This window comes from Acinonyx jubatus, chromosome A2, assembly GCF_027475565.1.
Source record: "Acinonyx jubatus isolate Ajub_Pintada_27869175 chromosome A2, VMU_Ajub_asm_v1.0, whole genome shotgun sequence".
In the NCBI taxonomy this organism is placed as follows: Eukaryota; Metazoa; Chordata; class Mammalia; order Carnivora; family Felidae; genus Acinonyx; species Acinonyx jubatus.
The window spans coordinates 11,749,808-11,776,264 of NC_069383.1; the positions used below are offsets into that span (position 1 = coordinate 11,749,808).

The 26,457-nt window shown below is 46.5% G+C and overlaps 1 protein-coding gene across 3 annotated transcripts; it reads left to right on the forward strand.

Moving 5' to 3' along the window:
* The first annotated feature begins 118 nt into the window (after window positions 1–118).
* On the forward strand, window positions 119–26,457 carry TCAF2 (TRPM8 channel associated factor 2). 3 transcript variants are annotated; one of them, XM_027075668.2, is made up of 8 exons: window positions 119–347; window positions 2,852–3,488; window positions 16,499–17,490; window positions 17,786–17,883; window positions 18,908–19,121; window positions 19,426–19,665; window positions 20,510–20,847; window positions 23,178–26,457. In XM_027075668.2, the coding sequence occupies exons 2-8, from the start codon at window positions 2,866–2,868 to the stop codon at window positions 23,430–23,432; spliced, it is 2,760 nt and encodes a 919-aa protein (XP_026931469.2). In that variant the 5' UTR covers window positions 119–347; window positions 2,852–2,865; the 3' UTR covers window positions 23,433–26,457. The 3 variants fall into 3 exon arrangements, with proteins under 3 accessions (XP_026931469.2, XP_026931471.2, XP_026931472.2); XM_027075670.2 differs by having other exon boundaries at window positions 2,833–3,488; window positions 23,178–24,283; XM_027075671.2 differs by having other exon boundaries at window positions 2,855–3,488; window positions 23,178–24,283.

Genomic DNA, 26,457 nt, shown 5'->3' on the forward strand with positions numbered 1-26,457 from the left:
TGAGCCCCGTCCCTGAACCACCCCAACCCCGCCCCGCACGCCCGCCCCTGGGTCGCCAGCCGCGCCCCCTCCACAAGGCGCCCAGACCGACCGCCGCGCCCTGCCCCCGGGCCGTCCCCCCAGCACCTCGCCGCATTCTCGCCGCCTCTGGGTCCCACTCCGCGCCCTCTCCACGCGGCCCCGAGACCGCCCACCGCGCCGCGGACCGCCCCAACCGCGCCCCGGACCGCCCCAGCCGCGCCCCACCCCGCCTGCCTCCTCCATCAGGCCCCACCCCAGACCGCTTGCTGTGCCACCGCACAAGATCCCCGTGCCCGGAGCTAGCGCCACGGACCCGGCTACCGATCGTGAGTTTAACAATCCGAGAGCGTTGCGGGTGGGGCGGGGGCCGAGAACCTGGGCTCGCTGGGGCGCCGCTTGGTGCCAGAAGCATGCCCAGGAATGTTCCCTTATTCAGGGTGTTTCTCTCTGGGTCCCGGGTTTCCTTTCGTGTACCCAGTCTGGTGCTGTTTGCTATTTTTCTGAAAACACTTTTCTCTCGCCTCTTTGAACCTGTGAATCAAAAATCTTACCAAGATGTATGCATGTACGTGCGCATGTCTGCGCACACGCGCGCACCTACTTCTTGAGAGTTGAGGTCAGGGTTCGGAGGAACTATTACTCATCTCTTGGGTTTTTTGTCTGTTTTTCCTGTTAGGCCCAGGGTACTGAAAGACTTCCCTTTCCAAGGTAGTTAACATGATCTTGATCTCAGGCTGCCTGACTTCTTTCGCTGCTTTTTCCCTAGTCCTAAACCAGAAAGCTGAGATCACTCGCCCTCATGGCCCACGATGCTCCATGTGGGTACCGGTTCTCTTTTGTGAATTCACTTTCCTGGGAGCATTACTGAGAAAGAGATGGTTAGATGGGCCGGGAAGTTAGAGGATGATCAGGAGCTGGACTTCTATAGGAAATACAGGACATGTTCAGGGATGCTAAGCCTGCTAGAGGTTTGCAGAGAATGTATGTAGCAGGGAAAAAAAGTCTGGAACACAGGGGAGAGCCCAGACCATGGAGGTCTTAGAATCCAGGGCAAGGCACTCAGCTTTTACCTTATGGAGAGTGGATGAAATCAGAGGGTTTTTATTACAAAGTGAAGTGGGTAGGATGGTTTGAGAAGATGGTAGATGAGAATCCATCCTGGGACTAAAGCCAGATGGGTTTAGTCTGGATGTGAATACAAGCGGAAGGCACTCACTCATGTTGGAGAGATCCGGTGCGAGAAGAACAAAGTGAGGTAGCCGACTGTCTATGGAAACAGGAGAGAGGAAGGAAGGAGGCAAAGGTAGAGGAAAACTTTGGTGTCTTAGTTTTGATTCTTCCCCAAAGCGAGGCCTGCTACAAGGACTGGAGCCGGGTAGCCTATTTGGGAAGTGAGCCCCAAATGCAGGTGAGGAAGTGGGGAGGGGGAGACCAGGAAGGAGGGAAAGGCTGCGAAGGGCTGAGCTGCTCACCACTGGGGCAGCTGGAGCTGAGCCCCTCAGGTGCTTGCTGAGGGACTCCTGGACACACGTAGGACAGCCGCTGTGGCACGTAGTCCGCATGCCCTCCACTTCCCCGGGCTCAGGGCCACTGCAGGGCTGCCCCTGTGTACCTGCGGAAGTGAGGAGGCGTTCGAGTGCCCAGGAAGTTCCTCCATGGCAGTTGCTGAAGTCAGGGGTAGGCCGAGGGGAGCAGACAGGCACCCAGAACATGGCCCTTGTCATTTGGGGAAGTTAGAAAGGTCAGCATAGGGACAGACCCTCATGTTTTCTCAGCACTCACTGTGTACCCAGAACAAGGTGTTTTCATGTGCATTCTCTTAATCTCCAAAAACGATCCTCCAAGGGATGTATTATTCTTTTTATAAGTGGGGAAACTGAGGCTTAAGTAATTTATCCAAGAGAAGCTGCTTTAAGGGAAAAAATAGCTGAATTTTAGGCACACTGACTTTTTAAAAATGTTATTTATATTTGAGAGAGAGAGAGAATGCATAAGCAGGGGAGGGGAGAGAGAAAGGGAGACACAGAAGAAACTGAAGCAGGCTCCAGGCTCCAAGTTGTCAGCACAGAGCCCAAAAGAGGGCTTGAACCCTTGAACCGCGAGATCATGACCTGAGCCTAAGTCTGACGCTTCACAGACTGAGCCACCCAGGCTCCCCAGGCACAATGAATTTTAAAAGACCCCTGGAAAAAGAAAGCTACCCACACAGAGGTAGGGAACTCCTAGTTAGGGCAGCCGTGATAAGCTGGGAGGCATTTCAATTCATTTAGTCAAAACTGTCCCCCAAAATGCAGTTTTCTGAAAGGTCACTTGACCGTTTTGTCCATAGAGATGCAGCACAATACTAAGTCAGCTCACGCACATGGCTGTCACCTTGTACCAGGCTGTGCACGACCCAGCCCCGCCCCCCTCAGCCACTCAGGTCATGTTCTGCCCTGCCCAGGGCTACTTTGGGCTCCTACACATGCCACGTCTCAGCTGAAACGTCAGGTTACACCTTGAAGGTCACTTCCTCATCTAGGCCTTTCCTGTCACACAATCTCAACGGACTCTCCAGTTACTTGATATCACATCACTTTCTTATTTTCATCCTAATGGTTAGGAATTGCTGTGTTTATGTTTGTCTACCGATTTATTTATTGTCCTTCCCCTGCTGAAATATCAGATTCATGAAAGTGAGGGCCTTGTCCGCGTGTGCCTTGCTGGGCCCCCTAGTGGTTGGCACACAGTGGGGAACCCAGTGAATGGTTTAGTTTGAATGCGTTTAGTTGTGTTTTCACTTGAAGCTTCATCAGTTCTGACCAAGCGCAGCCTTTCATCTCCTCTGCAGCAGCTGGTTGAACCATGGCGACAACTCCTGCCAGTGCTTTCGAGGCCCTCATGGATGGAGTGACAAGCTGGAATGTTCCCAAAGACCCCATCCCTAGTGAACTTCTTCTTATTGGAGAGGCCGCCTTCCCGGTGATGGTGAATGACAAGGGCCAGGTCCTCATTGCTGCCTCCTTCTACGGCCGAGGCCGCCTGGTGGTGGTGTCCCATGAAGGCTACCTGCTGGATGCTGGCTTGGTTCCATTTCTTCTTAATGCAGTGGGTTGGCTCTGTCCCTCACCTGGGGCTCCCACTGGAGTGCACCCATCCCTGGGATCACTAGTAAGTATCCTGCAGGGCTGTGGGGTTCAGGCACAGATTCAGCCGGAACTGGGGGCCCCCTTGGGGGTTTACTGCATCAGTGCCTACCATGATAAGATGACTGCAGAGCTGATCCAGTATGTGAAACGTGGAGGCGGCTTGCTCATCGGGGGCCAAGCCTGGTATTGGGCCAGTCAGCATGGTCGTGACAATGTGCTGTCCAGGTTCCCCGGGAACCAGGTGACAAGTGTGGCTGGAGTGTACTTCACCGACATCTATGGGGACAGAGGACGGTTCAAGGTCTCTAAGAAGGTACCCAAGATCCCACTCCATGTCAGGTGAGTGGTGTTTCCCTACGGGGAGTCGGACGCATGGTAACAATAGATTTGATCTCCCTCTTGGATGAGCTTCCATTTTCACACACGTGATTCTCCACTCTGTTTTGGAAGCACCACAAGGCAAACACAGGGAGGGAGGCTGGGTTCTCACCGCCACCCTGTTCTGTGTCCAGATAGAAGTGTTTGCTTTATTCATCTCTCCGTCTCCCATGTCTAGTGCCCAGGATGGGGAGAGTGCTTATCAAGATCTCTTAAACAAATCAAAGAACACTGGTTTATTTGTGTGAGCTCAGCCCACTGCCAGCCCCATACAGCACACCAAGTCCTACTACCTGCTCATTTATATGCTGGTGGAGAGTTAGGCAATTAAGAAAACAAATAAATATAAACTCTAGCAGGTGTTGATAAGAGCTACAGGGAAAGTAATGCAGGATACGTGGACAGTGACAGGGAGGGGAGTGGAGGGCACTGAGGGTCATCAGGGAAGGCTTATCGGTCAGGCCCCGTCAGGACTAGTTGGTGTTTGAAACAGAAGGACTTAATATAAGAACTTGACTATGCAGGTGAGGGAGGAACTGGAAAGCCACACAAGAGACAGCACAGTAATGGAGGGCTTAGTGACAGCATGACCAACAGAGGGAGGTGGCCTTGTGTACTGGAGCCCAGGTTCTGAGTCACCTGGTAGGAGCCTGTGTAGCAGAAGCTGGGACCCCAGATGGAGGGGTGTCTGTGGGACCTGGCATCTCAGAGTAGACACCGTGAGTGCCAGAGACACAGCCTGAAGAGAGAGACACAGACCTCGTCTCCTTCTTGTTGCCTGCCTGCCTTCAGTCTTCTTTCTGCCTCTGCCTCCCATGGGCGTATCCACCAGAAGCCCGAGAGCAAGGAAGCCAGGGAAACACAATTCCCTAAAATGGAGAGCATGACAGAGGAGCGTGGGGAGTGGATAGGAGTGCAAACAAGAAAACGGCCACCTTGGAAGGCTTCTCTGGTCTGGTCAGGTGACAGCTAAGAGATCTGAAAGAATTTCAAGAATGAGCCATATGGACATCTGTGAAAAGAGAACTGAGGAGGCGCCTGGGTGGCTCAGTCAGTTGAGTGTCCTACTCTTGATTTTGGCTCAGGTTAAGATCTCATGGTTCGTGGGATCAAGGCCCACGTCGGGCTGTGCTGATAGCGTGGAGCCTGCTTGGGATTCCCTCTCTCCTTCTCTCTCTGCCCCTCCCTAACCTGCATGTGCTCCCTTTCTCTCTCTCTCTCTCTCTCAAAATAAATAAATACACTTTTAAAAAGAAAAGAGAACTCAGGCGGAGGGGGGAGCAAAGGTGAAAGCCCGAAGCAGAAGCCCGCCTGATTTGTTGCAGGAACACTGAGGAAGCTGGTATGACTGGAGCTGGGTGAATGAGGGCTGGTGTAAAAGGATGTGAGGTAGTCCTTGGCAGCGCTCTGGGTCTTACTGGAAGTGAGAGAATTTGGGTCAGAGGACTGACAGGAAGTACCTGCATTTCAAAAGGGGCCTTCTGATTGATGGAGAATAGGCTGTAGGAGGCAGGACTGAAGCAGGACACCCATCAGGAGGCTCCCGAAACAGGCTACCTAAGAGGTACCGTGGCTCACACCAGGGTGACGGCAGTAGAGCTGGAGGTGAGACTGGAGACCCAACAGGCATGGCTGATGGATGAAAATGGAGTGAGAAGAGAAAAAGTGACAGGAGTTTGGATCTGAATGCCTTAAAGACCAAAGTTGCTATTTATGAAGTGGAGGAAGACTGAGAAGGGAGTTCAGAGGAGACCAGGAAGCTTAATTTTGGATACTTGGGGGTTGGGGTAACAGTTAAATCAGTGACTGTGTTCGGTGACATGTCACAGAAGCCTTACCGCAGTGGATTAACCATGCAGGATTAAGTTCTTGTGTAGCACAAAGTTCAGGTAGCCTGTGGCAGACTCCGTGATGTGCCAGGTTCATTCATTCTCTCTCTGTCTCTGCACCATCACCTCCACCCCTCCCGTCATGGCGTATCACCACCTTATTCTTTATGGTCACAAGGCTGCCCCTACTACTTCGGGCACTGTAAGTATACCTAGGATAAGCTAGGATATCCACACCTGCTGAGTAGATCCCTTTCAGTTCAGAAAATATAATATTTTTGGAAGCCGCGACCATTAGACTTGCTGTTCACCTGGCCAGCTCTGCTGCCAGAGGCTCTGAGGGGCTGAGTGTTTTTAAAATTTTTCTTTTTAACGTTGATTTATTTTTGAGACAGAGAGAGACAGAGCATGAACAGGGGAGGGTCAGAGAGAGGGAGACACAGAATCTGAAACAGGCTCCAGGCTCTGAGCTGTCAGCACAGAGCCTGACGTGGGCTCGAACTCACGGACCGCGAGATCATGACCTGAGCCGAAGTCGGCCGCTCAACCGACTGAGCCACCCAGGCGCCCCTGCTGAGTATTTTTAAAGGCGCACTAGCAACTCTGAAGAAATCAAGTTGCTGATGCCAGGAAGATCATACACTTGTTGGGTGAGCAGCTAGCAGCACCCTGGGCCGTCAGCCCCAAACCCTGGTGCCCTGGGACCTCCTTCCCTCCGAGAGGGGCGGGAGGGGATGGGAGGGGACGGGTCATTCAGAAACCTCAGAGTGGATCTGATCCACTCCAGCTTGTCTTTGATTCTAATTCTATGGGACAAACAGGAAATCCCATGAGCCCTATTCTACTTAATTGTTCCAGAGGCTCTTGTCCGGCAAACTAAAGCTATTTTTCTTCATCTACACGTACATTTTTTTCATCTCTGTTGCTGAATCTGAGTTATGTTTTGTGTTGGTTTCAACTTTTAATTACGAAAAATTTCAAACATGCAAAAGACCAGTCCCAGGAGCCCCATGCAGCCCTGACCTGACCTTCAGAAGAGCCAACTCATAGTCACTTTTACCCACAGCCCTACCATTACTTGGAAGTAAATTGCAGACATATCATATTTCTTTTTCTTTCTTTCTTTTTTTTTTTTTTAAGAGAGAGAGCACAGGCCAGGGAGGGGAATAGAGAGGGGAACAGAGGACCCGAAGCAGGCTCCGCTCTGACAGCAGTGAGCCTGATGTGAGGCTTGAACTCACAAACCATGAGATAATGATCCGAGCCAAAGCCAGCCACTCAACCAACTGAGCCACCCAGGTGCTCCCATCATGTTTCAATATGTATGTCTAAACATATAAACTCTTTCAAAAACAACCACAAGGCACCACTGTCATTCCTTAATGGCATCATTTATTTCCATGATTATCTTTTTTTTTCAAAGTTTATTGGAACTGGTATTTATTAAAACCCAAATATTTTGACTGATACGACTTTTATGTCTCCTGTAAGATATGAGTTTCCTTCCCAATTCTTTTTATCTCTTGCTTTTTTTTTTGTTCTGTTTTGTTGTTGTTGTTGTTGTTGTTGTTGTTGTTGTTGTTGTTGAAACAACTAGGCACTTTGTCCTGCCTGAACAGTTTCCTTCAGTCTGAAGTTTTAGATTGCATTCTTACGGTGTCATGTAATATATTCCTTTGTTCCCTGTATTTCCTGTACACTGGAAGTTAGATGTAGATTCTATGGCAGGGATTAGCAAACCATGGCCTGTTTCTGTAAATAAAGCTTCAGTGCAACACAGTATGCCCCTCTGTGTACATGTGGTCTGTGGCTGCTTTCGAGCTACAATGGCGGAGTTGAGTAGGATCAACAGAGACCATGTGGCCCACAAGCCTAATGTCTATTATCTACCCTGCTGGAAAAGTTTCCCACCCCCCAATTTAGAAGCTTGATGAGCCTCATGTTTGAATTTTTGGCCTGACCACTTTAAACGTGGTAATGTGTGTATGTCCACAGAATGGAACATAATGTCTGTTTCTCTCACTGTGATATTAAAAGTCATTAATAATCATTGCCTAGTCCTAGATCCATTAATTCATCAGTGACTATAAAATGGTAGATTTAGGGGCGCCTGGGCGGCTCAGCCAGTTAAGTGTCTGACTCTTGATTTTGGCTCAGGTCATGATCTCACCATTCGTGAGTTCAAGCCCCACTTCGGGCTCTGCACTGATACAGCTGAGCCTGCCTGAAATTCTCCTCTTTTATTTATTTTATTTCTCTCTCTCTGCCCCTCTCTCACCTGCTGTGTCTCTCTCTCTCAAAATACATAAAAATAAACTTAAAATGGTATATTTAAAATTCTAGCATTCCTTTTATCCAGTATTTAGAATACTTCTATAAAAACATAATTCCCTTCATCTACTATTTGCATACCCTGGCATAGTCTGCTTAGGGAAGGCAGGATAAATGCTGGATTTTCCAAAGCACTGAGTTGGACTCCCTAGAATCTTCCAAAGGTCTCCACTGTGTCTTATTTTTTTTAAATTGTCCTTATGAACTCATGGATTGGAACACTCACATAATAAACATGTTCCATCATGAACCTATTCAAGTCAAACTAAAACTTTGTGACCCAGCCTTAATGGACTTCCTTGTTTCAGCCTCATGTTACACATTTCCTGCCCCAGACCCAACGTCAGCCATTTCTACAAGGAGCCCTTATTCCTTTGAGTGGGAAATGGTGTTTAGGAGCCAGAGACACAGTGGTGTGCTCACTGCTCTTGGGTTGATCATTGTTTCCAGGCCTTTTGAGTGGCAGAGCTAAGAAATAAGGATTTTGAAATGATAAATACATCAAGAGCTCATTCTGATGCTTCAAATTCAACTTCAGAGCTATAGGGTTTTATTTCCTTTCAGTGATCTTATTACATCTGCCTCCTTTTGTCCCATGCTAAATAATCCTAGTTCCGAAAGAAAGCACCCTAATAACTCATTTGTTTTATCCCACAAGACACATAACAGTTCCCAATAACAGTACTACCAGCACAGTTAAAGATTATTTTCAGTTCCTTTCATCCTTATTATATATTTTATGAGGTATATAAAGCCAAATTACCATCTTTTAAAGTCACTTAGACTAGTTCTTCTCTTTGTGGTTATACCACTAAATGGATACACATGTAGATTCATTTGGATATTTTACTTTTGCTGTTTGGAAGTGCTTTTGTGAATTAATTTTATTTTATAATAATTTAGCATAGCTATGTGGATCTAAAGTAAAATCTTAAGAAGCCAATATTCTATCCCTGTTCCTTTATATAATTTTTTCTCCCTTTTTAAAAAAAAATCATTTTACTCCATTGTTAGTATATGTATGAACACACACACACACACACACACACACACACACACACTGGTGTCCTTTTTCTTGAAAAAAGCAACTGTATACGATACATATTTTTCTCCACCTTACTTTTTCACTTAATATTGTTTTCTAGATATGGCTCCATAATAACCTATAGATATGCACTATATATTTTATTACACTGAAATGTATGGATGTAGTATAGTTTATTCAGATAGTGTTTTACTGACAGATTTGAGTTTGTAGTATTTAAAAATTTTTTCCAGTTATCTTACTATTTCATCTATATTGCAGTAAATGCCTGTGTGCATATGTCTTCGTAATTTTGCATATCACTGGAAATGGGATTGCTGAGTCAAAGGATAAATGCACATGTAATTTTTGCTAAACATTACCAACTATCCCAGAATTGGGTTCCCCAGGAACCCAACTCAAAGACTGAGACAGTAAGCAGAAAGTTTACTAGGAGGGACTCTCCGAATCAGCACCTATGGGGGAAGGGAAGATGGAAGGATTGGAAAAGAGAAACGTGTCTATGGGGCAAAGTTTAGTAGCAAAATTTTCAATGGTGTTTTCACTAGTAAGTAAAACACGGGGAAACTATAAGTGTCTAACAGATGGAATATTGCTTAAATAATTATGGTATAGGGGCACCGGGGTGGTTCAATCGGTTAAGCGTCCAATTTCGGCTCAGGTCATGATTTCACAGTTCATGAGTTCGAGCCCCGAGTCGGGCTCTGTGTTGACGGCTCAGAGCCTGGAGCCTGCTTCAGATTCTGTGTCTCCCTCTCGCTCTCTGCCCTTCCCCCTCTCATGCTCTGTCTCTGTCTCTCAAAAATAAATAAATGTTAAAAAAAATTTTTTTAATAAGATAAAATAAAAATCTTTTAAAAAATAGTAATTATGGTATATCTTACTCTTTAACTCCTTAAAGGAGTAAGAAAATACTGATGATACAATAGACAAAATTAATATATAAAACTATATTAAATGATGCCAAATTAGTTAAGATGTGTACAGATAGAAAATAAAAGTATTAATAGTATATCTCTAGAGATAAGCTGATAGATGATTATTATTTTCTTCTTTAAACATTTGTTATCTCCAAGTTGTCTATAATTATAACCTGAAAAAAATTTTATATCACTCCTCTGCCTTTGTATAAACCCTTACACAACAGGAAATTTTCCTCAAATTACACTAAGATTCTTTCTTTGACCTTATGTCTTATACTGTTCTATTAATGCAGCAACAAAATGGGTAAAGACGCAAATTTCATTACCATATCAGTTTTCCTTCCCTCTTTCTAGAACCTGTCAATCCATTCTTTCACTCAGCTAAAATGTGCTGAGAGCCTGTGAAACTGTAGACACTATTTTGGGCTCTGGGCCTACAGTAGTGTTTAACTGAAGTCCATACTTGATTGACCAACAGAAGTGTTGGGAATGTTCAGGTAATGTATGAAAATAAGTTTTCCATGTTATCAGTTTTCCTTATTTGTAAAACTTTTACTGAAATAACAACATGACAGTGAAATATCTGAATATTTTTAGCTTCTCATTGTGTCCCCAACAAAATTTTGACCTTTACACATCTTCTGTCATCATGCATCATTTTTGCTAGTTGTTGTTATGTACTGCTATTTTGTATTTGCTTAAGAACATTTTTCTATTTTTAAAAGTAATGTTCTTAATGAGAATTTTTAGTCACAATATACGTGCCACAGTTGGTTTAACTGTGTCCTTTTGTTGAGTATGTAGACATTTTCTAACTTGAGTATTTCGAGGGGGGGTATAGCTTGTACATCAGCCACACACATCTTTAAATTTCTAAAATAATCCCCCCAAATTCAAAGACCTCAAGGTGTAACATCAGGTTTCTCGTCTTACAAAGTTTCAAGACATTTGTGGGGGTGCCTGGGTGGCTCAGTCAGTTAAGCATCTGACTCTTGGTTTTAGCTCAGGTAATGATCTCACAGCTCATGAAATTAAGCCCCACGTCCGGCTCTGTGCTGACATGACAGTGCAGAGCCTGCTTGAGATTCTCCCTCTCTTCTTCCCTCTCTCTCTCAAAATAAATAAACTTTAAAGAAGTTTTTTTAAAGACATTTGCAAATCCAGTTATTCAAAAAAAATAACACTAGTAGTTCAATGGCAAAGTTCATTTTAAGACCTGGTTTTCAAATTTCTCTTCCTACTCTGGGAAGCTCTGGACCAGACAATTTATTCTTCTTATTCATTTCAAGCTCAAACCCCCTTCTCAGAGGAGTCTTCCCTGATGACCCTATTGAATCTAAGACTAACCTCCCCGTGTCACTCTTCTGCATTTATGGCCTCGACATCAGTGATCACAACCTGCACACCCCCGACCTGTGCACTGGCTGGTGCCTGTCCAGCCAGCCAGAACGTTAAGCTGCACCAATGCCTTGCTCTTGCTTGTCATGTCTGCTGCTTTCTTCGCAGCGCCTGCCGTGTGAAACACAGTATAGAGCGACAAATGTTTGTATACCATATAAATTAATGGATACGTAGGTGAATACATACCCAAAACCATGAAGGAGAAAGGGTGGCTAGTATGCTAGTGTTAACCCCACAGATAAGTTCATGTTAAGGAATGTTCTGCCAGGGGAGCTCAGCCAAAAACTGGGTTGAAGCTGGCTGAGAGGGTCACGTCTAAAGTCTAAGAAGACCTGATAATGTTGAGCCCAGGCCCTCAGCTCAGATTCCTGCCTCCTTTACCTGGCGTCCCCTTAGAGGTTTTTAGGGAACTTTCCTGCTGGCAAATCTTGGTCAAAGGCACCTGGACTGACCCAGCAGGTTCGCTGACTTCAAAGTCCTGCTGGAGGCCCTGGAGCATCTTAAGGGAAATGCTCTGCCAAGGGGAGGGGCATTCTCCAAAAACCAAAACAGAAGATACTCTCAATGTCTTGTCCCCAAGGGCAAGCGCTGACTGCACACCCATGCTTATATAACTGAGAGAGACACTGAAGTTACTTTAATATGCAAAGTCAGGGGGTGCCTGGGTGGCGCAGTCTGTTAGGGGTCTGACTCTTGATCTCAGCTCAGGTCATGATCTCATGGTTTATGAGTTGGAGCCCTGCATTGGCTCTCTGCTGTCAGCAGAGAGCCCACTTTGGATTCTCTGTCCCCCTCTCTGCCCCTCCCGCACTCGCTTTCTCTCAAAAAAAAAAAAAAAAAAAAAAAAGAACAAAGTCAGATCCAAAGGCACTTGCTAGGGAAAACAACTCCCAGAATAATAGCTCGTGACATTTATACGTGGTGTAACCTAGAAGGTCTAGAATATATTAGGAATTGCTCACGTGAAAGTAAACACATGCCAGCAGCTTATGCATTTTCTGAAGGTGTTGTGTTCTCTCATTTGATCCTCACCACGGTCCAAAGAGTTTCCAGGTAAAGACTGTATGCAATGGGGCTAGATCCCAGAACTGCCCTCTCCACCAAATCTGACCAAATGAGTGAGCAATGCCAAGTAGAGAGCTGAACGGGAGGCTTCGAGGCTGGCAGGTGACTGATGTGTGGCACGGTATTTCCATCTCCTGACCCCACCCCCAACCCAGACGCAAGAAGAAAGCTACCACCACAAACCCAAGAATTATCATTAATGCCTTCTCATATTCTAGAACGAACACACTGGGGAGTATATAAAAGCACCAGAGCCACTGCAGGACTTGGTGGAGGCAGAAAGGGAAGCCGGAGCTGCCATCTTCCATGCACAGTGGTGGGTGGAACCCCTCAGGTGTGTTCCACACCTGCTCGGGTGGGGTAGGCATAGCCTTAGGTCCCCAAAAGTGCAGGGACTAGCCCCCAGCAAGGACGGCAGTAGGCCCAGGTGATTACTTTGCCGTTTGATTCATGCCACACACCTCAGGCAACAAGAAAGTGGAAAGCAACCATATCCCAACCTCCGTAGAATCCAGGAAGGTGGATAGATGTGGCGGGTGTGTATAGGCAAACGGGTCCCGGAGCATATGAAGGAGAACTGAACCAAACTATTTCAGAACATGCAAGAGATCTGCAGCAGCTAATTGGGGGAACAAGTCTGTACAATAACTCTATAAAAACACCGTAATACATTGGAAAGGGAAATACAGAAAAGACAGAAATTTAGTATGGAAAGACGACAGAATCAATCAGGCGTGGGAGAAAAATGCGACCCAGTGAACAGAAGCAGATTCCCTGAGAATGTTTCAGGCTATTAAAGTTCTATTTAGAACTTTCCAAAAATATATGTTAAACAAGTAACAGAATGAAGTGAAAAGGAGGACGTCAGAGCAAAGAAAACAAATTAAGAACCAAACACCTCAGGAAAAAAGGCAATTAGGCATCATAAGGAATAGGATAGGGAAGGCCAATGTATGGTTAAGGGGACAGTGGCTCACTTCCCACTAAGCCCTCTCTTCATAGTTGTCATTATTGTGAGGTTCTTTAAGCTGCATTCAGAAAGCCTGTATTACATGGGATGCCTGGGTGGCTCAGTTGAGCAAGCATCTGACTGTTGGCCTCAACTTAGGTCTCGATCACAGGGTAAGTTCAAGCCCTGCATTGGGCTCCACACTGAGTGTGAAGTCTACATAAAAAAAAAAAAAAAAAGCCACTGCACGTATCACCTGTCTGCTTAGGTGTGACCTAGTGTATTACCTGAACACTATCGCCTCTCGCTTCCCTTCACGGTCAGCTCCGAAGGAACACACATATTTCATTTTTCATAAACGCAGTATTAGTTGCACCTTCACATCTTTTTAAAGTCTCCTTTGCACAAACTATATGCGTTGACTGTCATATACCCACTTGTGGGCTTAATCCAAAGACTCAAGCAATTGAAGGAGAGTTTTCACTGTGTGGACAACATTGGCTAGAGGCAAACCACCCTGGATTTGCTTCCTGTCCCTGCCAGTTATTAGCTAAGAACCATGGAGCAAACTGCTTAACTTTTTAAGCCTCATTTGTGAAGCGAGAGTAATGTATTTCAGTTTTATCATAATGATTAAAAGAGAGAATCCATGTGTGTGGATACCTAGTATATATTAAGCTTTGTTAAGCAATAGCTACGTTCATTATTTTCCAGACTTCAATACCATTGATAGTATGGAAGATTTGAATATTGGTAAATTGATATGTGAGATCATTAATATTGCCCTCATAACACTGTCAAGCATTCTGTTGAGAATTACTTGGTATCCCATCTACGTTTGCTCTTCCTTCCATCTTTCCTTTGTCTTTTGAGAAACATCCCATCTTTTTACAAAACTCTTTCAAAAGGAATTCAAGCTTATTGTCAAGAACATACAGCCCACAGAGAAATACATACAGAATAGTAGATCGTCTTTTATCCCACACTGCCAGGCCCTATCCCCAGAGGACGCCTCTGGACTGAGGTTGCTACTGCTCTTAAAAGCTTGATGCAGATAATCTAATTTGCTCATCTGTGCATGTGCTTGTGTGCTGAAAATTGGTATGTTATTTAATGCATCATGTTTAAGAAAGTCTACTTTCTTCCTTATATTCTTGCCTCATATTGGTGGAATGCAGCATCCTAGGCTCTCTCCCCATCATCCTCAGCGTCTGGGAGATATTGCACCAGTGTTCTCTGATCAAGCGTGTTTTTTGTTCTGCTCAAATCATCTCTCTCCTCTTTTTTCTTTTTTTTAATGTAATTGACCCACTGGATGCTGACAGATCCATTACCATCCCAAATGCAATTATGAGTTCATCAAATTTTAATTTGTTTTGTGCCAAGTTTTTGCTCTCAGCATTTTGTTTTTAGGACCCTAAAAATTGATGAAAATTGTACTTTTGGTAAAGTGTAACTTTTACCCATGGAAAACATTCACTTGGTGTATTTTAACTCTTTCTCTTTGAATTTAGTTGCATCTCATATTAATACCGGCACTTCTGCCTTCTTTCTGTTGTGGTTTTTTCCGATACAGCTTTGTTGATACACAGATTTCCTCATTTTCAGTCCTTCTGTGTCAGTTTTGAGTATGTCTTTTACAAGCAGCTTATACCTAGATATTTTTAACCTGAGCTAAGAGGCTCAGTCATTTCATATAGAAATTTAACCCATTTATATAAAATAATAATTTCAGTGTATCTCTTCCTCTTGCCTTATTTTCTGCTTTTATGCTTTCTTTGTTTCTTTCTGCATTCTTTTTTTTTTTTGACTAAGTTTTCTCTATTCCTTAAAGTCCCGAACACATTTGTAGATTATACATTTTATTTCTATTTTTCCAGCAGTTACCTTAGCATTTTAAATTTAATTTTTAATTGCCAGAGAAATTACACTCATACATTCTCCCTATTTGAAAACTACCAGTGAGGAAAAACCCCTGTGACCATCCCTTTCAATATCAGCCCTTTCTCTCCATCCCACGATCCAAAAGTTTATTGTGGCTTTATCCTGACTTTTTTGACATATGTATTGACATATATTAACATTGTTTTATTTTTGTCTTACATAAATTGCATCCCCAAGTTCTGCTATTTTGCAAATTGTTTTGCTCAGCACAATATTCTGGACATCTGCCCATGTTAATTCGCATGGGTTTACCTGTTGTTTTTAACTGATAAATAGCAAGCCATGGTATGAGTAATGCCATTTTTTAATTTGTTCCTCCTTTATGCTGAAGAGAAATTAAGGAGAAGCTGTGCAAGAGGTACTTTTTTCAATAATGTTTTGCAACTTAAATGGATAAACTATTTTTTAACAACACTTGATTTTTATGATGAGACAATAAAGTTTTGTAAAGATAATTAAAATTGCCTATAATCCCACTAGCCAAGATGGTCACTGAAGATGTTGTGATAAATAGACTTTAGATTCTGCCTCTGGTTTCATGTTTTCTATTTGCTTTTTCATTTTTGGTGGTTTGTTCCAAAAATTTGGCTCATTTAGGACACAGTATCTTGGAATCTGATTTTTAAATATTTTCCATGAAGCATTTTCCAATATTATCTTATAGTTATTTTAATTATCACATGGTATGCCATCTACAGTTAACCATAACTTATTTAACCAATGTCCCGTTGTTTGACATTCACAAATCTATCTACAAATTGGTTTAAAAAAATCTTGACATACAAAAGTTTTTTTGAACTTATTACGTTTAGACCATTTCTCGATAAAAAATGACAAATACTCTCATCAGATTTGAGAATTTTTACAGTGTGTGTGTGTGTATGAATCTTTAAGTGTAGTATTAAACAATTTACTTGTGCTTCTAGCTCAGAGCTAGCAATCTGATGTTTTTACAGCTTTTTTTCTGGCAGAAAATTAGCTCTGAGAAATACAGTAGGACTACTTTCTCTAGGAATAGACTATTTTTTTACTAACTTATGTATATGTTTAATTACTTAAAAAGATATGAAATTCAAGCCAGAATATTCAACAACCAGTTGACTAACATGGGAAGAATTCCTGGCAGTGTTTATTTGGAGAAGGTGGACTTTAAGATGTACAGATAAGGCCACTACGTCACTCCTCAGTATTTCATCAAATCCACTACAATGTCGGTTATAAGATAAGCACCATTTTTGTGTCACGAAGTAAGAGTCAACACTGCCAATTAAACAGCGATATGCCATCAGTTAGTCGTTCAAAGGTGAAAAAAATCTGCCTCAGATCCGATAAGGTAAATGGTATTCCATACTTGAATCCTAGCAGTTATCAGTCAGAACCAGGAGGCTGGCACGAACTGTCCCCTCTGCACCCACACCAAGAACTCCCTATCTAGGAGCTTGTTTTCGGTGCTTCTGACCCTCTGTCCCCGTGTCACCCTCCAGGTGCGGGGAGGATCTCAGGCGGGATCAGCAGCAGCTCCTGGAAGGGATCTCAGAGCTGGACATCAAGACGGGGGGAGTCCCCTCGCAGCTGCTGGTGCACGGGGCCCTGGCCTTCCCGCTGGGGTTAGACGCCTCACTCGGCTGCTTCCTGGCAGCCGCCCGCTATGGCCGGGGCCGGGTGGTCCTCGCCGCCCACGAGGGCATGCTCTGGGCTCCCAAGATGGGGCCCTTTTTGCTCAATGCTGTGCGCTGGCTGGCCAGAGGCCAGACAGGCAAATGTGGGGTGAACGCAGGGCTGAAAAATCTGTGCGCCCTCCTGTCGGAGCATGGCCTGGAGTGCAGTCTGCAGCCCCATCTGACGCGCGACTTGAGTGTCTACTGCTGCAAGGCCTACGGTGACAAGGAGGCCAAGCAGCTACAGGAGTTCGTGGCTGAGGGTGGGGGCTTGCTGATCGGGGGCCAGGCCTGGTGGTGGGCCTCCCAGAACCCGGGCCGCTCCACTTTGGCCGGTTTCCCTGGTAACGTCATCCTCAACCGCTTTGGCCTCAGCATCCTGGCTCAGACCCTCGATCCAGGCTGCTTCCCTGTCCCCACCCCCGAGATGCGGAGCTACCACATCCGCACGGCGCTGTGCGAATTCCAGGCCACGCTGAACCGTGGGGCTGGGAACCTGGAAAAGCGCTGGCTGGCAAAGCTAGGAGCAGACGGTGCGGCCTTCCTACAGATTCCCGCGGAGGGGGTCCCGGCTTATGCGTCCTTGCACCGGCTCCTGAGGAAGATGCTGCGTCTGTCAGGCCTCCCAGCCGTGAGCCGGGAGCACCCAGTGGCTGGCGATTCCTGTGAGGCCGCGGTGCTCTGCCTGGCCACGGAGCTGGCACACTCTGGGACTGACTGCTCCCAGCTGGTGCGGGAGCTTGGGACGGGGACCTGCGGCTCCCTTCTGGCCCCCTCAGATCAGCCCATCACTGTGGAGATCGATGGCAGCAACCCAGGTACAGAGCGAGATGCCCAGAGCAGCAGGCCCCGGGGGGGAGGGGGGGGGGGTTCCTCGGGGTCACAGGACATTGCAGGTACTGAGCTCCAGTGGGCCAGCGTCATTCCCTATCACGTACTTCAGGGAAGATGGGGTCGGGGTTCCACTGAGGGTTTGGGGGCATGCATGTCGGAAGCATGGGTGAGCTGAGGTCTGCAGGGCAGGGGCTGTGCCTCTGGGAGGAGCCGGGAGGCTCCAGGGTGCCCCAGAGTCAGCTGGGCGAAGAACTCAGCCCTCCCTGTGGCTTTTGTCAGGCAACGGGGACTGCTGGGTGAGTACCGGGCTCTACCTCCTGCACGGACAAAGTGCAGAAGTCTCGCTGTCCGAAGCTGCGGCCTGCGCCGGTCTGAAGGTAAGACCAGAGTAGCTACTGCCAACGCCCCAAACCCCAGAGCCGCTTGGCTTTCCTCGGCTCTCGGCAGCGCTCCCAGGAGGCCAGGAGGGACCATTCTGCCCATTTCACAGGTTTCATAGACGAAGCAGATCTATTTCAGGGGGCCTGAAGGAGCAACTGGGATGCGAGAGCTACTGTCATGCGTAGAACTCACACCTAAGCCCTCGCACTTCCACGTGTGGTGATTTTACGTCCCCACAGGGATGTGAGGGGCCCCAGGAGCCCCATCACATCCTCAGAACCTCACCCACTTCGCCAACAGCACACGGCCTTTCTTTTACGTCATTACCCTGACCCCTGAGGCTGTGCTTCATCTGGTCACTTACACAAGCAGGCCCTACAGGCAGGATTAACACTGTCCTGCCTCAACCTGAGGGTCACTTCCTGCCACAGTCAGGGGCTCTTCTGTGTCCGCCTTTCGGGAGCTCACTTACATTCCACCTAAAAGAAGAAACCCCAGGACTCCGGACAAAACAAACCTCAACCCGTGTGACCAGAAAGGGGGGGGGGGCGGGGCCCTGGACAAGGGCAGGGGAAGTGAGAACTAGCCCTCCCGCCTCGGGCCACATCTCACCGCCTCTGGACGGCTGGCCCCCTCTGTGCACAAAAGGAGGCCCAGGACCCCGTCTGGCTCATCCTGGCATTGGAATCACCACACGGCGTAGGCCCTGACACGAGAGCCCGGGTCCCATCTGGTACAATGCCGCAGGGCCCTGGTCTGTATCTGCCTCAGGGCTGTCGTGCCTGGTCTGTCTGGTGACACTCCATCTTTGGGCTGTTTAAACCCCCAGAAGAATGATCCCACATACCGTTCGTTCCCTATGACTGCTGAAGGACAACCTCATAGGTTTCACGGGTAGCTCACAGAAGGGGGAAGCTGGTGTCTGTCGGGTACCCGCCATCCAGCCAGCACACACAGGGCCCCCCCACACTCACCACAGAGACGTAGCTCCTGCTACGCATGATGGACTCACCTCCCCAGATACAGGTTGGCTGCCACACTGATAACCTGACCAAGGCCAGAAAGCTGTCCCGAGCCCCTGTGGTGACTCACCAGTGCTGCATGGACAGGACCACGCAGTCGGTCTCCTGCCTCTGGGGCGGCCTCCTCTATGTCATCGTGCCGAAGGGCAGCAAACTGGGCCCCATACCTGTCACCATCAAGAGGGCCGTGCCCGCCCCATACTACAAGCTGGGTGAGGAGACAATGCCGGGGATGCTACCAGAGTCCCAGGCCGGTTGCTAAGGGGGGCTGGGGCGGGGACTGGCACACAGAAGGGGGAAGAAGTGTTCAAGATGTAAGTAGAGGTGGGGTGGGGCTATGAAACACCCTGTGGCTGTGAAGACTTCCGGGCAGAACTAAGGGGAGGGTCTAGAGGCCCGTCCTTCACTTCATGGCACATAGACCCACATGTCCAGTTCATTGTTTCAGTGACCTCCTCCTGGAGTTCAAGGTAAGCTGGAGAAGTGGGGAGACATGCCCATGATATTTGTTCCCAGGTAAGACATCGGTGCAGGAGTGGAAGAACTGTGTCCAGGAGAGCCTGGCTCCCTGGGGAGAGCTGGCCACAGATAATATCATCCTGACGGTGCCAACAGCAGACCTCCGTACCCTAGAGGACCCGGAGCCTGCACTCCACCTCTGGGACGAGATGATGCAGGCGATAGCCCGGCTGGCAGCCCAGCCTTTCCCTCTCTGCCGTCCCGAGAGGATTGTTGCCGACGTGCAGATCTCAGCCGGTGGGTACTCCAGGGCTGTGCTCCTCCTAGTCAGCGCACACCATTTATTCCGTGTTCTGCCTTTTTTCATGTCCAGTATGTGAAAGGTATAATCTCACCAGTAAAGGAAAAAAGACGTTGATGGGGATGCAGAGATGTTCACGTGTGAAAAGGTGAACATCTACAAGGTGAGATTTTACAGGATGGCAGGACAATCTCAGAAAAAAAATTGCTCCTGGGGGTTCACAGATAGTGACGAGCCATCTCTTTGTTATTTCAAGGAGAGGTTAAAATAGAAACATTGCTCCAAACAGAAGTGAGTTGGCAATGGAAAGGAGCAGTTTATGTTCAGTATTGAGTGGTTTACATGAAAGAAAAATGAGGAGATCTGGTTCTGACATATTGACATTTCCTTTGGACCTCGGTTTTCTTCTCTTTAAAAAAGGAGAAGATGACCTCTGCTGATGAGTGTTAAGTCTGCACGACAGTGGTTTACGTGGCAGAAGAAATGACACTGTTCTCCAACCCAGACACAGGACATGGTGTCACAGACTCACAGGATAGGAAAATCACACAAAGTGAAGCACTGAATTGTAGCAAGAAAGGCTGTGTAAAGTGTATTCATATCCTTCAGGGCCACAGTGAGATGGAGGGCATAACTCTGGCGTGAGAGGCTGGGCAGGGAGCCAGGGACCGTTCAGTTTCTGACCGGGTAAAGGAAGCCATCTACTTTCCGATCAACATGGAGATTCCGGTGTTGCTGAAGGCAACCCGGATGGTGAGGGAAAGTTACCCGGCAGAAAGGAATGAAGGGAGATGGGTTTGGGTACCCCCTGCCCCTCATCTCTTGCTTCTACGTTCCCAGGCTGGATGCACTCAGGATACCCCATCATGTGCCACGTGGAGTCAGTGCAGGAGCTCATCAATGAGGCAGGCATGAGGAGCGGGGGTCTGTGGGGACCCATCCATGAGCTGGGTCACAACCAGCAGCGACAAGAGTGGGAGTTCCCCCCACACACCACTGAGGCCACCTGCAACCTCTGGTCAGTCTATGTGCATGAAACGGTCCTGGGCATCCCCAGGGCTCAGGCCCATCCTGCGCTGAGCCCTCCAGAACGAGAGAAGAGAATTAAAACACACATAAGAAAGGGAGCCCCACTGCACGACTGGAATGTGTGGACAGCTCTGGAAACATACCTACAGGTACGGAGAAGGTCAGGGAGTTGAGAGCCACCAGAACCCTCCACCATGTAGCATCCTGGATCCCCTTCACTGCCCCCTCCAGACTGGGCACAGGTAGGAGGGGACCGGACCACATGGTGGGGCTTCCCAGGTTATATATCTCTAAGATAGAGATAATGACACCTGTCCCACTCGCCTTCTGTACTTTGTGATGTTAAGTAAGAGGAAATGAAAAGTATTATGAAAAACAAAGTGAGTGGACAAAATACAGCCTACTGGTCTACTGGTCATGAGCAGAAGTTCTGAGGCATTCCTGAGACTGGAGCCAAGCACTTCCACTTACTGGTTCTGACCATGGTTGCCTAATGAGTGCTCCAGAAATGGGTGTCATTCTGTTTTTCTTTGTTTTTCCTAACCTTAGTTCTGTGAATTAAGAGAATGTTACATCTCTTCATCCATCCGTTTGTAATAACAGTGGTATAAGTCCGGGACAACTGCATTACAAGAGCTTTCTAGGAGATAACTGTTATCAAGGCTCTCTGACTTCAGTCACACCACTTGAACCTGAAATGTCTTTAGAACGAATAAAGGAATAACCAACCAACCCCGCTTCCCAAGAATACCAAAGTCATGAAGCAGGTAGACTTCCTGTGAAATAAGCACAAAGCCCTGTCCCCTCCCCAACCTGCTCTGAATATTAATGTTTCAGAGTTCTCAAGGCTGTTCCCCAGATCAGATCTCTTATGCTGCCGACCACAGCCCTATATGGCAGTGGTATGGCCTGCTTTTCACAGAGGCAAATACCAGATTAAAGAAGTTCAGCAGCCTCTCCCATATCACTCGTTTAAATGATGGACCTGGAACCTAAAATCAGAAGTTAATGACACAACTCAAGCTTTGGCACTGCCTCTCAATCACTTCCCTTCCTCTTATTTTTTAAAAAAATATTTATTTATTTTGGGGAGAGTGCAAGCGGGGGAGGGGCAGAGAGACGGGGACAGAGGATCCGAAGTGGGCTCTGCACTGACAGTCTGACAGCCGTGAGTCTGATGTGAGGCACGAACTCACAAACGCGAGATCATGACCTGAGCTAACGTCGGACACCGACTGAGCTACCCAGGCGCCCCTCTTCCCCTTATTTTCTAAGAGTGAATGGAGACAGTGCCATTCAATGAGATGACTTTGCACTGCCTCAGTTCTGTATTCTTACACGGCCGGTATGAGGGTCTACATGGAGACAGACCTTAGATAGTAGCTTGCCACCGAAGTGGAAGTTAAAGCCATAATTTCACCCTACCCGCCTACCCACTCACCATGGAGCCTTGAAGATCATTTTGCAGAAGTTATGGAAAGATCCATCATCTTGGGGTCTGGGACTCAGTCTCAGGATGGGCAGGCACCTTCTGATTCCTCTACCTGCTCGCCACCCTTCCTCCCACTGTTGCCCTGGTACAGGTGCTCACTGCTCGTCTCTGCTCTGTGACAACAGCCTCCTTGCCTCAACCCCCTACTGTCCATCATCCACTCTACTTCCAAAATAATCTTAATACTCCATGATTAAAACTCTTAAAGTGATCTCCTCTACATACAAAGTCAAAGCCGCCTAGCAGGGTGTACAAGACCCTGCCAGCTTCAGATTTTTACCAGCTTCATCGCCCAGCTCCCGTGCCCCTCGAGTTACCCTCCGGTACTCCAAACTCCTTCCCACTATGAACACATCTTGCTGCTTCAGCTTCTCGTCCCCCAGTCCCCAGGTTTCCTTCCTGTGGCTGAAATGTGCTTGAACATCTTATCTACCCATCAAGTCAGGTCCCCTGTCAACATTCCGTTCTATTGCCCTCCTCTCCTGACATTATCTCCTTGATAAGCCTCCTTTTTTTTTTTTTTTTTTTACATTTATTTACACGTCTGTCTCTCCCACTGACCCGTGACCTCTGGAAGACAGGAGCTCTTAATCACTTTTGTTTAGTGCAATGCCTGGCATGCTAGAGGTATTTAATAAATGCTGTATGTGTAATAAGTGTCTGTTGATGCATTAATTACTAGTGATGAGCAGGACTGTCAGAGGCCAGGGCAGTAAGATCAGAGGGAGGTCTGACTTCAGGATGTTATCCGTTTTGGCTTTTATACCCCAGGATCAGAATTCTCCTCCACAAAAGAGGGGTGGTCTGGGACACCCCAGGATCCCTGCACATTCTATACCTCTGTAGTCTCAGCCAAGACTACAGGAGGGAGGCTCATGAATGGTCAAGGGGAAGAAATTGCTGTAACTGAAATATACTTCTGAACATGCATGTTGCCAGTGCTTTCACAACTTGGTATCTGATTCTGCCCCTTCCTTCTCTTCTCAGCTCCAGGAAGCCTTTGGGTGGGAGCCATTCACCCAGTTATTTGCTGAGTACCAGACACTCTCTGGCACCCCCACAGACAAGGCTGGCAAGATGAATCTGTGGGTGAAGAAGTTCTCAGAAAAGGTGCAGAAGAATCTGGCTCCATTCTTTGAGGCCTGGGGCTGGCCTGTCCAGAAGGAAGTGGCCGCCTGCCTGTCCTGTCTGCCTGAGTGGCAAGAAAACCCCGTGCGGGTGTACGTGCATCCTCAGGTATAAAGGATGTGCAGCAAGGCAGTGGGGGGGGGTGGGGGTGGGGGTGGGGAGGAACGATCACTCGCCAAGGCCACCACCCATGTTTCCAGCTTAGCTTCTTGAGCCTGAGCCCCACATCTCAGGAAGCTGTCTTCAGGAAGGCAGCTAAGGTCATAAGACAAAATGACCCCAACTTTCTCAGGAAAATGCCCTTGTTACTATTTCCCTGGTCAACCGACTTGCTTCACCACCCTCCTTCTCCAGCAGAGGACCTTTCATCTGCGCATCTTGAGGTCCCGCAGGCTCGTGGCTTCTACTTTTGACCAACAGTTCTAACGACTATGGGTTACCATAACAATCTGACATCACTCCCTCACCCCTGCCAGCCTTGAACATGACTGTAAATTTCTTATGCTTTGGGAAGCTTTCTAATAGCAAGAGAGACAGGCTGGTATAGAGAGCCCTGGACTTGTTCGGTTCTGCGGGAAATCTCTTCAACTCTCTGTGCTTCTGTATTCTCATCCACGACTTGGGGATAAAAGTCCACTGTTTGATAATGGTGAACATGTTCATCCACTGCAAAATGCATACACATGCAAGGGCATTCTTCAGCTTTTGCCAGGTCCCATGGTGGCCTGGCCTGTCTATCCAATCTTGTGTGGACAACCTGAAGACTGAATCCCACCTCAGAGTTGGCCACTTGAGGCAGGCATGCAGTCTCTGTGTAAGACTATGTAATGAGTACAGGTGTTGTTTCCAGACATGGTGATGATAGTTACTGAGATCCTAGCCTGTCTTACGTCCTTTCTCCCACCTCTAGAAGGACTCGTGGGTATGACCTAACCCAAAGAGTGGTATAAATTCAAGTAAGATGGTATAAATTCAAGCTCAATGTTACAAAGCCACTTGGTCCTTTTGGTTAGTTCCATCTTCTAGTACTTTTGTTTCAACCAAAAGTAAAGTCACAGTAGTAACCCCTACCAGGTCCACCAGCCTGTTTGTTCTTAGCACAAAACAGGTGACTGACTCCTCTGATCACCAAAGAATCAAGGCGCTGTCCAGTGATAACAACAGCTGTACTGAATGAAAAGTCTGTGTGTGACAGCCTTTACTCAGGAGCAGGATTACTGGATGCAGCAGACCAAATTAACCCTGAGCTTTCTAATAATGCATTCCAGCCCATCCCAACTCTTTGGCTAGGTGGAGTTCTAAATGGAGCTACATCTCCAGGATTAATGGGGTGTGGCCATTTTTCTCTAGCTTACTTTTAAACCATATTTTGTGGTTTGAATATCATTCCATGAACTGTGTTCAGAGTAGAGTAGCTCTTCCAAAGAAGAACTGACTTAGGAAATGTCTTTTTTGAATCCCATCCTCCTCCTCCTGATTCTAGGATAATTTCCTTTTATTTCACTACTATATTTTCTCAGGTGCTTTTCACATGAAAGGTGCTCAATAAACATTTGTGAGTTCAAAGAACAGTAGTGACACCCAGCTCACAATGAGCAATCAGTACGTGCAGGCACTGTGTGGGGTATTTAATGTGAGTTATCTCATGGAATTTACACAACAGACCTTTGAAGTAGGTACTATTATTATTCCCATGTCAAAAATGAGGAGACAGATACTAAGGAATATTAAATAACTTCTGAAGTCACCCAGATAATAAGAGGAAAAGTCAGGACTTGAGTGAAACCCCTGGCAGTGAAAAACTCCTCCATGAAAGATTTAGAATTTAAACAAAAATCTACCTAGAAAATGGAAGTTCAACAAACTTCTGACTTACTTCATGTTAACTACTGAATTTTTACTAAATATCAAATTTAACCTCCAAAAAGTATTGGTACCTGATTTTCTGGTTGTCTCAGCATGTGACTAGTTAGCTTCCATATAGGTAGAGAAAGGAGTTGAACCCAAGAAATTCAACTCCAGAACTGGTATTCTTATCCATGATGTTAAGGAAGACTGCATGGATGGATAATACCGGCTTTAAGAGGCTGCCACAGAACACCAACAATGAAACAACAGAAAGAGAAATCAAGGAATCTATGCCATTTACAATTGCACCAAAACCCATAAAATACCTAGGAATAAATCTAACCAAAGAGGTGGAAAATCTATACACTGAAAACTACAGAAAGCTTATGAAAGAAACTGAAGAAGACACAAAAAAATGGAAAATGATTCCATGCTCCTGGATAGAAAGAACAAATATTGTTAAAATGCTGATACTATCCAAAGCAATCTACATATTCAATGCAATCCCTATCACAGTAACACCAGCATTCTTCATAGAGCTAGAGCAAATAATCCTAAAATTCGTATGCAACCAGAAAAGACCCCGAATAGCCAAAGCAATCTTGAAAAAGAAAACCAAAGCAGGAGGCATCACAATCCCAGACTTCAAGCTATACTACAAAACTGTAATCATCAAGACAGTATGGTACTGGCACAAGAACAGACACTCAGATCAATGGAACAGAATAGAGAACCCAAAAATGGACCCACAAACATATGGCTAATCTTTGACAAAGCAGGAAAGAATATCCAATGGAACAAAGACAGTCTCTTCAGCAAGTGGTGCTGGGAAAACTGGACAACGACATGCAGAAGAATGAACCTGGGTCACTTTCTTACACCACACACAAAAATAAACTCAAAATGGATGAAAGACCTCAATGTAAGACAGGAAGCCATCAAAATCCTCAAGGAGAAAACAGGCAACAACCTCTTTGACCTCAGCCACAGCAACTTCCTACTCAACACGTCTCCGGGGGCAAGGGAAGCAAAAGCAAAAATGAACTGCTGGGACCTCATCAAAATAAAAAGCAAAGGAAACAATCAGCAAAACTAAAAGGCAACCAACGGAATGGGAGAAGATATTCGCAAATGACGTATCAGATAAAGGGTTAGTATCCAAAATCTATAAAGAACTTACCAACTCAACACCCAAAAAACAAATAATCCAGTGAAGAAATGGGTAAAAGACATGAATACTTTTCCAAAGAAGACATCCAGGTGGCTAACAGACACATGAAAAAATGCTCAA

Bases quoted from the DNA above. Each gene is read 5' to 3' on its own strand.
- TCAF2 (XM_027075668.2), top strand. From the start codon at position 2,866: ATGGCGACAACTCCTGCCAGTGCTTTCGAGGCCCTCATGGATGGAGTG. The intron at 19,122-19,425 runs GTGAGGAGACAA...ATTTGTTCCCAG, and splicing joins CGCCCCATACTACAAGCTGG to GTAAGACATCGGTGCAGGAG. The intron at 19,666-20,509 runs GTGGGTACTCCA...CTACGTTCCCAG, and splicing joins CGACGTGCAGATCTCAGCCG to GCTGGATGCACTCAGGATAC.